Genomic DNA, 12,690 nt, shown 5'->3' with positions numbered 1-12,690 from the left:
AGCAAATGTACCATTTGGCCACAAGAATTAGCTCCCAATTCTGCAGGTCTCACCTTATACATAGAAATAAGCGAACTGATTAGTTGCAGGGATTTATAAGGATTTTTCTTCCTTCCTTTTTCCTTCACCCTACCACCTCAATGGCATTTCTGCTTCTCTAGTTTATGCTGTAACAGACACATACACTAATAAACTCCTAAGTCTTTCCATTCGATACATTCAAATACCTCTTCTTAGCACGGCACTGTCATTTGGCCCTGGCTCACAAGTAAAGCGCTTGTTGGCTGCCAGCACTGGCAAGCTATGTACGGTTTACAAGGGTATATGGGTAAGTAAGACTAATGGTATCATTTAGCAAATGAGTTTGGTGACCTCCAACTTACAGAGCATCCCTCCTCTTCGACAAAGAAAGTTGGAGTACTATTAGAGTATACTAGCATTAAGTTAGATTTTGATCATTTATATTTTAGTTCTAGTGTATCAATCCCTTCTTTAAATAAAATTATGACTGTCAGCATTTACTGTTAGGATCCCTTTCTAGGTCCCATTAAGACTAATTCCAAACAAAATAGAATGGAATTATGTAGTACAAAAAGTTTCCATTATTTATCCCTTTCATGAATCATTTAAAGACTTCATGACAGCAACTGAAAACATTCATGTTGATCTCACAAAGAATAGGCAAAACATTATGCATGCTGGCCACTGATTTATTCTTTCACGAAGTCTCTTGCAGGCCACTTACCAATACTGCCACTTGCTGTGTAAAATATAAATAGAAGTGCTTCTAGAGTATATAAATAAATAATAATTGCCTATGGTTGAAATCAGCAGGCTGTTAAAACCAATCCTGTGTGACATCAGTTGGTATCAGATGCTTCAGAGAAACGTATTCTTGAGTGGACTACTCTGAGGCAGTACATCCATTATTGAAGAGTCTTCCTAAAACTCTTTCTTAGGCTGGCTGATTTTGTATTTGGCTTTTGTCATGCTTAAAACAAAATTCCATCTCCCACCCTCCCCCCAGCAACTAACTACATACATTGCCCACGCAAATAACTATTCAGTTTTTTTAAAGTCCTATTTGGTCTTCAACCAGAATCATTTTGTAGCAAGAAGCCTTACAACACTGCCTTTTTAGGAAGTCAAGGACAAACTGCACATCACGTAACTTCCACAAGACACTGGAACAGGTTGCCTAGACAAGTTGTGGATGCCCCATCATTGGAAGTGTTCAAGGTCAGGCTGGATGGGGCTTTGAGCAACTAGCAAAAGATGTCCCTGCCCATAGTAAGGGGGTTGGACTAGATGACCTTTAAAGGTCCCTTCCAACCCAAACCATTCTATGATTCATAGAATTACTCTGAAGTCTTTGACTTGCCAGTCTAAGACCACTAGCAAGGTTTGCCTACAACACAGAGAGCAGTTAGTTTCTGAAGATGAGACCTCTTCAGGTTTGCTTCTAAAACAAATCCCTATTTCAAGAAGGCAACTTCCTATGTACAAGCAACGTCAACAAGTTCCAGAGGATTATCCATGTGTGAATTATTCATGAATAAGCACTTAGAGAATCAGGATCTTAGCATTTACAAGAAGAATCGTTTCTGCTTGCATTTCTTAACAAGTAATGGAAAGGATAGGATGAATTTTAAATTGTCCTAAGGGCAATTTTTTTGCCGTTATAATAACCCCACTTAAATAATAGCCAGTTATTTTCCAATGAACAGTGCAAATAATTATTTTGTTAGTCAATTATCAGGATGACGACTGCTGCATTTAATTGTCAAAAAGAAAAAAAAAAGCCTAGAAAAACCCCACCCAAACCAAAATCCAATTTAATCAAAACTCTCCAGCAGCAACAGCTTGTACTGTGCTATTTAACTGGCTTTACTCCAGTAGCTTAAATTTAAGAGTCAGCTTTATGTAGAAATGCAGGAAGTAAAAACTGGGAAAAAAAATCCCACACCTACAGCTGTCACCTAAAATTAAACACAACATTTTTCTCTAAATCCCAAGTGTACTTTCAAAAAGGTGCAACGTGATCATATTTAGCTACTGAAGTACAGTTAAGAACATATATAATCTACCAACAGATAAAATAAATTCTTTCATTCAAATGTGTTAAAAAAATTAACAAAGGTGAAAACTAGGTATAATTTTCTACAAGTCTCTAAACAGTAATTATTTATTTCACTTCAAGAGCAACCTATAGCTTAGGAGTATTTTCTTTTTGCCCCTGTTATAATTTGCAACATAGGCAAAAATAAACAAACTACAGGTATTATGGACAGGGGAAAACCCCACCCTAAAATAGACAGACTAGAGTTAGATAGAATAATTCTATGTAGAGAGATGTGCTCTATTGGAATAGTACCAACAAGCTGGCTTGTGCAAAACAGTAAGTGATCTTAACCATCTCCAAGGAGATTGATTAAATGGCTCCAATCCAGCTTAAAATGCTTATCATTTTACTGAGATACTCAGCAAGCATGACAATATTCCATGCCTGTAGCAATTTTTTTTTTTTTTTTTAAATAGAACTGGGTCAAATTTTAAAGTTGTTGTAACACACAAATTATAAACAAGCAAAACCATTTTTTTTTTAAAAGTAGTTATAAAGAAGTATATTCATATCATTCCTCATTGAAAAGGTTCTGCGTTAAGCAAATGTACTTATTTCAACAATGAGGATGAGGCATTAAGACTAGATAATTGGATGGTATTCTTGAAAGTTTACTCATTTTACTTGTATTAACATAGTTATAGTATAGTATTAACTATTTTTGGCACATATAAAATAAACAGCATGCAAGAAAGTAAACAATAAAAATGTACTTACGAAATCAAAGTCTCCATCTTGAGGGACTTTCCAGTTATCAGGGAAAACGTTTTTGGATATGTGGTAAGGTTCATGCATGTTCTGATTACAGTTTTCAGGGCTTTTATTCTTGGAATCTTGTTTATCAAAGTAGTCCATGAAAGAAGGTCTTTGAACTTGCGGTGAAGTAGCATTTCCTTAGTTGAAATAAAAAAGAAAAAAAAGTTAAAACGATTTCAAAATTAAAGATTTACTGCACTATAAAATAAACTCCATTTATTAATTTTCTTGGATTTTATAGAAACTAATAACAGTCGTCTGAATCTGGTGCAAGCCTCCATTCATCCCCTGAGGATCTTTGGCATAAAAGCTCATAGCCGAAGAATGATATTTTTTGTAGCAAGATACAATGTGGAGAAATGTTCAAGACATTTCAGAGTTGCACACACAAATAGTATTAGAAGTTACTTCATGCGATATCTATTCGTTGTTATAGAGACTGAATAACACAAGGTGCTAAGCATCCCTTTGAGTGCTGAATGCCTCTAACTTCAAGGCCTGATCCACAGACATTTGTAGGAAAGCAACAGAGTTCCATTAGTTTCACCAAAGATATGATTTAAAAATTATTTAGAAAAAGAAATTGCAAAAACAACTGCACAAACTGTGTCTAGACACTGCTTAATTAAATTCACTGCCAATGAGGATTCTCAGCAAATTACAGTATCACACTCTACAAATGGCTGCAAAGCACCCTATCTCCATGGTGTGGAAACCCTGGTCTTTTTTTATCATCATCTACACAGCTGTAAAAGCTTTATGAAACAGATGAAGATCAGCATGAACTCCTGTTCTATTATCTTTTTTATGAAACTAAATGTAAAAAAAATTATCTACAACCTTAAGTGACTGAAATTTGTTTTCATTTGTGGGATTTCAAAGCCAAGTTCATTACTAACTAAATAGAAAAATAAATAAAACATAACAAATGTTTTACTAGTTCTACATAACTGTCACCTCAGAGACTACATTCTGCATAGCATTGACTCATGAAATGTGTACTTGCTTGCAGTGTAACATATTTTACATAGAGAAATATGAAATACGTTTCCACAGGTAAAATATGAAACAGGATGAGAAATATAAATAACCAAGCTAAAACACAAACAAACCAACCAACCAAAAAACCCCCACAACCCACAGGTAGGACTATACTTTTTAATTGTAAACATAATAAAATAATTAGCAATTTTTATTTTAACTACTTGTTTTAACAAGTGAAAAGGAAAACTACTGGAAATATCTTTGGAGCTTGTGTTTAACATGATCACTAGGACTTGCTGATCTTCATATCTGGTTTTACATTTGTTTTTATTAATTCACTGAGTGTTTTTTTGTTCACCTTCTCTTTCACCTCTTATTTCATCATGTCTTCCTGTGGTAACCCACTCCCTCTGTCTCAAGATTTTTTTAATTCATTCTAATTTTGCTGCAGGGTTAATAGCAGCCTATTTTCTTCATTAATGCTTATTTTTGTACTACCATCACTTACAGTATACTGACTTGTTCTTTTCTTTCTGCTTTTTCTACATCATTCTGTTCTAGTAAGATTTCTTCTGGCTTTTTGAATGTGGTATTCTACTGTCTTGCCTATGCTCTAGGCTTTACTGCACTTGACTCCAATTTCTTTTCTTCAGCTCCATGATGATTCCTCCATTCAGTCTGCCATGTTTCCATACACACCTTCTCCTCCCCATGTTTTTTAAGCCTGTTTTTCTCTCAGTTGTTGCCATATTCTTTTCTAATCGCAGATCATAGTTATCTCTACTCACCACCTTTTAATTAATGATAACTATAACCACACAAAAACATTCAGTGAATTAAACTCCAGGTTGAATTTAAAAGACCACTTGGGAGATTCTGGAGAAGATGTATCTCTAAAGTTTGCCCCCACTGAACTCAAGATCACTTCAATGAGGTTTCTGGATCTCTTGAGACTGGGACTGAGAAAGGGATGGGAAGTAAACAGCAGGGATGCCAAATAACTACAGAAATAATCACTAAAAGGCAAAAATTGAAAAATCTAAGCTTTAGCAAAGCATAAATTTAGAAAACAGATCCAAGTGAAGGTAGTAGTATGAAGGGAGTGGAATTAAAAACAGAAATACAATATATTTTCTTAATACAAACTTTTTACTACTTGCTGATCGCTGCCCAAAAACCCTGAAACTATTTGTACCAAAAAGATAGGACACCACACTGCTGGCCTCTCACAACCAATATTTCTCTTCTGCTGAGATGGTTGTACTTATGTTTCATCCTTGAGACATACTTATAAACAAGAAGATTAACAGTGTCTCTGTTAGAAACTCTAAAGTACCAAAATGTTGGCCCATTACAGGTAAGACAGTCTCCCTCCCCTCATGTAACAGAAAATACTGAAGATTTTCCAAGCGCTGCTCTTAAGTTTTAGAGCTATTTATAAATATCTTCCTTATATATGTAATAGAAGACTGCCTATATACATAAAACAAACCAACCCTTCCAAATTCCTTGTTATCAAATGCATATTAAGGAAAGTGGGTCAACAGGACTGAAATTACTCCGAAATCAGCAAAGCACATTTATTTTGCACTTTGAGGACTTGCTCTATTTGTTTCGATAAGAATTTAGAACTCACTTCTGATTCCAATTTAGTATACAGTTAGTTAACCCATTTAAAAGAACAAGACCTGCTTTCCTTCACTGCAAATATAAAAACCTCACACACAAAACCAGAAATATTATGCCTGCAAAACAATAGGACCAGAGGTGTTTCAAGGTCTGTTTTTTCCCCCAATGTAAAGAAAATGAAGGTTTTATTTAAAGATTTATTTTTAAGGTTTTATTTTATTTTTACAAGTAATTACATGAAAAGAGAGACTCTTTTTTAGATCTCTAGCTAACTTAACACAAACAAATTTAGTTAATATTTCATGGAAAATGGGATAGGTTGACACCTACTAGTTTAAAGGCCCTGCGAAGGCTCCTACCTCTTTTGTATTGACTTACAAAACACTCAGGCTCTTCGTGCCAGAGTAAATTGATGTAGGTTGCTTTTTTTTTTTTTTTTTTTGCAAAATGTAACGTTATTAGAAGATCATTTTGGTCTGAAAGCACTTTTTCTAACTTTCATGAACAACAGAGTAACGGTATCTTGTCAACTATCTGTCAAGAACCAAGAAATTTAAAAGTACAATACATAAAGATTCCTTTAAGGACAATTAGTTCACTCAACTATCCAGTAATCTACTTTTTACACAAGCTATATTTGCCACAAAAAAACTGCAGTACAATCAGTACCACAGAATCACTAAGGTTGGAAAAGACCTGTAAGATCATCAAGTCCAACCATCAAACAACACCACCATGCCCATTAAACCATGTCCCAAAATGCCTCGTCCACACGTTCCTTGAACACCTCCAGTGAGGGCGACTCCACCACTTCCCTGGGCAGCCCATTACAGTATCTGACCACCCTTTCAGTAAAGAAATTTTTCCTAATATCCAGCCTGAACCTCCCCTGGCACAACCTGAGGCCATTTCCTCTTGTCCTGTCACTCGTCACTTGGGAGAAGAGACCAACACCCACCTCTCTGCAACCCCCTTTCAGGCAGTTGTAGAGAGCGGTAAGGTCTCCCCTCAGCCTCCTCTTCTCCAGGCTGAACAACCCCAGCTCCCTCAGCCGCTCCTCATAAGACTTGTGATCCAGACCCCTCACCAGCTTCGTCGCCCTTCTCTGGACACGCTCCAGCACCTCAATGTCCTTCTTGTAGTGAGGGGCCCAAAACTGAACACAGTATTTGAGGTGCGGCCTCACCAGCGCCGAGTACAGGGGCACGATCACCTCCCTGCTCCTGCTGGCCACACTATTTCTGATACAGGCCAGGATGCCGTTGGCCTTCTTGGCCACATGGGCACACTGCTGGCTCATATTCAGCCAGCTGTCAATCAACACCCCCAGGTCCTTTTCTGTGGGGCAGCTTTCCAGGTACTTGTCCCCAAGCCTGTAGCGTTGCATGGGGTTGTTGTGACCCAAGTGCAGGACCCGGCACTTGGCCTTGTTGAACCACATACCATTGGCCTCAGCCCATTGATCCAGCCTGTCCCGATCACTCCACACTTGCACTGAAACACAGTGCAATAGGCTGTTCCATTCCAGGAAGATTTGGGTTTTCCAGTTCTTCTCACTTTTCTTTGCTCTTCAACAAGAGATGATCATGTTTAAAAATGTTTGCCACAGTTTCAACATTTAAGAATATTAGTCTCTTTAATCATCGCTATACTTGCCCACTCCAGGACTTCAACGCAGCTTTGAGAATATATAATAAAAGCAGTAGTCTGAGAAATTGCTGGCAAGCCACGTAATGCAGAGACCACCACGGACACTGAAAACATACGTTCTATCTCAGCAATACCCCTGACAGGAATACAGTCAATGAGGATGTCCCCAAATAGTTACGTAAGAGAATTTCTTCCAAAAATTATGCTGGATAAAAAGAATGAGGCAACGACATAACACAACACCAACTCTACTACACTGTTTCAAAAACATACCATAACTAAAATAAGCAATTCGAAACACGTATTTCAAAATAAGAAGGAATTCATATTCCATTCTAATACATGTTTTGATCAAATTCAATTGATCTAATCTATAAAGAAAAATGCTTTTGTAGCGATATATTTCCAACAGAAAAATATTATATTAATATTAAATCAATTTTAAATCTGTTAAAAAGTTCTGTTGTTAGTCGTTAAGTTTCTATATTCTATGTTGTGCTGAGCCACATATACATGCCATGGTGGTCTGGCTAACTCAGGGTCAGTTTGTTGGCAAAAAACACGCTTGCCTTACTTTGTCAGGTGGAACCCATCCCTCCACAGCAGCCCCTGATCCTCAAAGAAGGTCCCATGGTCATAAATGTCAAACCTCTGTCAACAACACTAGAGGCACCAACCAAGTGTTGACCCACAGGATCCATCCACTCCTCCAAGGCCTTGCTTTCACCATCATGATCAAGAACATACTCACAACCCTGGAGTTACTCTTGAGATCACTCTCGAGGTCTCCTCTGGCAGTATCATTGGCACATGCTCACGTGGATGGGCAGCTGGATCCACATATTTTTCAAACAGCTGAAGCCTTCACAGACTTTTTGAAGGACTATGAAGTCAAGTTTAGAAGCTTTAATGGGGAAAAGGGTTTCCTATACAAAACGTTGCTTTGCTTCCTGAGAATGAGACTTGTAAAACTGGTTTAATAACTTCTGTTCTATTTTTGCACCTTCTGGAGAAGAAGAAAAAATACTCAATGACACTACGATTATAAACCCCTTAGCCCATTCCAGCTGAGTTATACTTTATTTCTGGTTTCAGCAAAACAAAGAAAATCCATGTTAAGCTAGCATTCTGCAACAGCTGTTGAAGCAGAATTGCCAACATGATGTTTTACTTCGAAAAAAAATCCCATTTGTAAAAGATACTACTACTACTACTGGCAAAAATAAAAAACTTTATTACCAACCACAGGAGAGGGCTCGAGGACTGAATTGGCTTGGAAACACCTATCATCTCTTTCTATATATACAGAATTATAGTACAACTGCATATGGCGTCAGGCAAACTGTCTTAACATGGGCACAGTAAACATGCTTGAACAAAACTACATCCATGAAATATCAATGCCTGTGTTACAGTACCACTGATGCCAGCCCATAATTAAGATTCCCTGCTGAATTCCTATAGGACCTGGGTCATAGGTTGTTATGAAACATGTATCAACAGCTTTTGCTTTTCAGTTGAAAAGCCAGCTGTAGGACTTAGGCCTTTCTAGGAGTTATGAAGCATCACTCCAGAGACACCCAAGCATCCACCTCCTATTTACAGAGGAGACTGACTTACAGTAGGGCACAATCTCTTACACTGGATGGACTGAAATCACTAAAAAATAATAAATAAATAAAACCAGCTCATGAATTCTCCTTTCAAAATGTAGGTTCTGCAGCATGGTGAATGTCCCACTGTAATCAAGGATCCCATAATACAGTAACACAAGAAAGTTCAGCAAGTAAGTGCTGGAACCAAACCTGCCACTTGCCAGCTGCATGATGAAATCATCACTTGCCATCAGGGTACCTCCAGTTTGCTGGCTTTCCTTCGCTGATGTTAGAGGTCTCAAGACAGTCACCTATGGGGCGGAGGGAGGGGAGGGAAGCCTGCTGTCCCAAAGATTTTAATCTTAGGTTTGATAAGAAGGAAGAATGTTTAAGAATTATACTCACTAAACCTAAACCATTTCATGTCTTATAGAGCAAAAAGTAATAAAAACCTGTCCACTTTTCTACATTCTATCTGTCAAATGCTACTTCATTAGTTCACTGTCCTCTTCTTTGAATATATTCATTACCAACCATGAACTATCTAGAAGCTTCACTGAAGTCTGAAGCAACAGTTAGAAACCCAGAATATGTCCAAATGAGAAGAAGAGGCAACTTGTTTGCTAGCCCAAATCAGATGGCAAATATAAATTAATGAAAAGGAGAAAGGAGAACAAATCAGAAGTACTCCTGGTGAACCAGAAAGCCCTAACACTAAGCCTTGCCAAAAAGCCACAAAGGGAATGCGGGGAAGCTGGTCTGAATACCGGTCTCTGAATTGAGATATGAAAAAGCTTCTACATGCAAATAAGTACAATCTGAGCAGTGTAACAAAAGTAGTACGACCTTCCATCAATCCCACTATTTCTTCCACTCCATGTTAAACCTCTTAAAGTTAAACTCTGTCCTCCCACCTCTCCGTATTCTGCATCTTCTTCCCTCCTTCTAGGTACATACCACATATCTCTGCTCAGAGCATGCACAGGCATACTAAACAAGAAGGCATAAATGTTGTTTATTGCTAGGCTGTATATTGTATGTTGGGGTTGGATGACAGGCCTCTTTGTTCCAAATCCCAATTTTATCTGGGCATAGTTCCCTATTTGTGAAAAAAATATGGTTTTAGTTATTTTCTGTCATGGCTCCCAGAGACCTCTAAGCATGGACACTTATAAATAAAAACTTATTATTGTTTCTTATTTTGTCCTTAAGCAGGGAAACAAAAGGCAGAAGGAAACAAAACGTGAAACTAAACCCAAGAGCAATTAAAAAAAAAAAAGTTTGTCATAAATATTTTGTGTCTCTAGGAAAGAAATGAAATCCCTTTTCCCTAGTTAGCTAAGTATTTCTCCAAGCTTCTTGCTTGCAATGTTCTATTATTAGGAAGTATCAAAGAGCACTTCTAAGCTACCTGTCCTGGTTTATTATAATAAAATCATACAAACATCTAGAAAGTGCCCACCTTGCCTATAAAGGTACATTGGAAAAAGCAACCAATCTCCAAAATCTTGTGTCTTTGTCAAGCACAAAGAAACACAAAATCTATGTCTGCCTCTCAGGAAGAGCAAGGATTTCTATGTCACCAGGAGGGGACATTTATTTAGGATACTTGCTATTGCTCCTGTCTCGGCCAATAGCACATGAGTCACAGAACCAGAGGAGCACCAGCTACAGTGGACATGATTTATATTTATTTTCAGCTGAGAGATGCGGAGGTCCCATTCTTGAATTATTTCTAGCTTTTAATCAATGGGTGTCTAATGCAAAATACAAGAAAGTTCACAGCAAGTAAGTGCTGGAACCAAACCTGTTGCTTGCCAGCTGCATGATGAAATCATCACTTGCCATCAGACTACCTCCAGTTTGCTGGCTTTCCTTTGCTGTAGTTACAGGTCTCAAGACAGTCACCTATGGTGGGGAGAGAAGGAAACCTGCTGTTCCAAAGATTATACATTCTTGTTTGACAAGAAGGAATAATGGCTTTAAGAATTATACTGACTAAATGCCAAGGTGTAGAAAGGTAATTCCCTTTCTAACTACAGATTGTTACCGGACTCAGTTAAAAATGGAAAATAACAGTATGTTTTAAAAACAATGTCTCCAGCAACATAGCAGACAAATAGGACACGGATGAGAGACTGCAATGCAAACCTAATGACACTTTTTCTGATCTGTTTGGCATACTAACAGGTATTTCCTCTCACACATATAAAAATTACATAGATAGTTATTAAGTCTGAAGTGATTTGAAAGGCCACACAAAACCCTACTTGATAATACTTCCACCTTAAGAATTACCTTATTATCCTTTACTCCAGATTTGCTTGTAATATCTTTCTCTTTTCATCTTTTCCTTAACTTGTTGAAATCGATGAGTTTAAGACCACTTGTACATTAGCCTCACAGTTTAGTAGGCAAATATTCTGTTTCAGCTTGAAAACAAACTGAAGCATGTACTGAGTGTTTTCATGAGGTGAATCATCCTACTTAAACTAATCACTATCAACAGGTATGTTTGCTATCTTATTGCTGAGAACACTAGAAAAAAAAACCCCAAAACCAACAAAACAAACCACAAGGAAACCCCAACAACAACAAAAAATCCTTCCAATTTGCTGTACCTCAAACCACAAAGAAAACATTCCTGCTTTACACTTCCAACTAATCTTGCACAAATTACATCAGGTGTATATGTGCAAACACAAATGCAACTTTCTGTTTGCTATGAAGCATTTAACAAAATTATTATTTGGCACCGATTACCACTCTTGAGACATTAGGTTTATTTACTACCTCCCCCTGCCCCAAACAACTGCCTGGAATTAAACATTACATTGTGCCTCATGAAATCAGAGTCAGATTCTTCTGCTGATGCTGCCCCTTCAAGCAAATAATTCTATTAAATTCAGACGGCCTCATTCTGCAGTAGTCTTCAGCCACATAATGAGCACATCAACATGTAGGTACATAGGTTAACTATTTAACAAATACGTATTTATGCATATTTCAGTGTAACTTATAATTTTATACTTCAAAACATTTGCAATTTTTTTTTCTCGTTGTTATGTACTCCCTCACATGCTGCTGAAGTCAATTTGGAGTTTTTAACTTAGGTTTCAACAATCTTTCGATCATTGCCTTAAATCAAGCATTACTGAATTACATTCCAACATATATTCAAATAATAACACTCAGTTATAAAATAAAAATCTGCTAATTGATCATGAGTTACAAAACAATTCTGCAGCAAGATGTGTACTGATTGCTGAACCCACGGAGAGTCATGATGAATTCCCAGGACCACTAACATTAAAGCAGCAGCTTCTCACATAATCACATCGCTTCGGTTTAGCTCCAAGGAACTGGTCCAAATGTATGTGAGACAGGATGCAAAAAACAAGAGACAACCAGTAGAAGGGAGAATTCACAGAAGGCTAATTTTAGAGTCCTCCAGACAGACTCAACAAAGCACCAAAACCAGGCTTCTGCTTTGAATCTCCCACTAGTCTCCTTTTTCTCCACAAACTATAGAGAGCACTTAGAGACACAAATACCCCTCTCCTCCTGTTTTAACCACAGAACTTGATGCTTAAAAGCCACTGATGATACAACATTCTCATCCAGTATGAAAAAACATATTACATTATTAAAAGAAAAGTAAATTAACAACATACTTTTCATGGTCCCATCTTCTTCATCATCATCATCACTGTTTATTACCATGGTCCCCAAGTCCGATTCTAACATAGTACTGTTGTGTTCAATCATTGTCTGAGCGCCTTCACTCATTGTGCTTGTGGCCCTCATGGTACCAGCGCTCTCTGAACTCGTCTTCACCATGGTGTGAGAGTCCAGCTCATCTTCATCCTATGAAGAAACATTTGTCAAATGCAGCAGATAATTTAAAAAAAGTTAAGAAGGAATCATCTAAATGCTTATTCATTAGTTTTCTAT

The 12,690-nt window shown here is 37.4% G+C and overlaps 1 protein-coding gene across 2 annotated transcripts in view; it reads right to left on the bottom strand.

Moving 5' to 3' along the window:
• Nucleotides 1-12,690, bottom strand: part of STK3 (serine/threonine kinase 3) — a 134,979-nt gene that overhangs the window by 44,401 nt on the left and 77,888 nt on the right. For both annotated transcript variants that reach the window (XM_059835970.1, XM_059835971.1), the window contains 2 exons: nt 12,411-12,603; nt 2,840-3,015 (listed from right to left, as the gene is read on the bottom strand). In XM_059835970.1, coding sequence (XP_059691953.1) covers nt 2,840-3,015; nt 12,411-12,603 — 369 coding nt within the window. The remainder of the gene's footprint in view (nt 1-2,839; nt 3,016-12,410; nt 12,604-12,690) is intronic.

This window comes from Gavia stellata, chromosome 3 (assembly GCF_030936135.1).
Source record: "Gavia stellata isolate bGavSte3 chromosome 3, bGavSte3.hap2, whole genome shotgun sequence".
NCBI classification, from domain to species: Eukaryota; Metazoa; Chordata; class Aves; order Gaviiformes; family Gaviidae; genus Gavia; species Gavia stellata.
The sequence above is the reverse complement of the archived record's forward strand: the minus strand, read 5'-3'. Positions and strand labels throughout refer to the sequence as shown.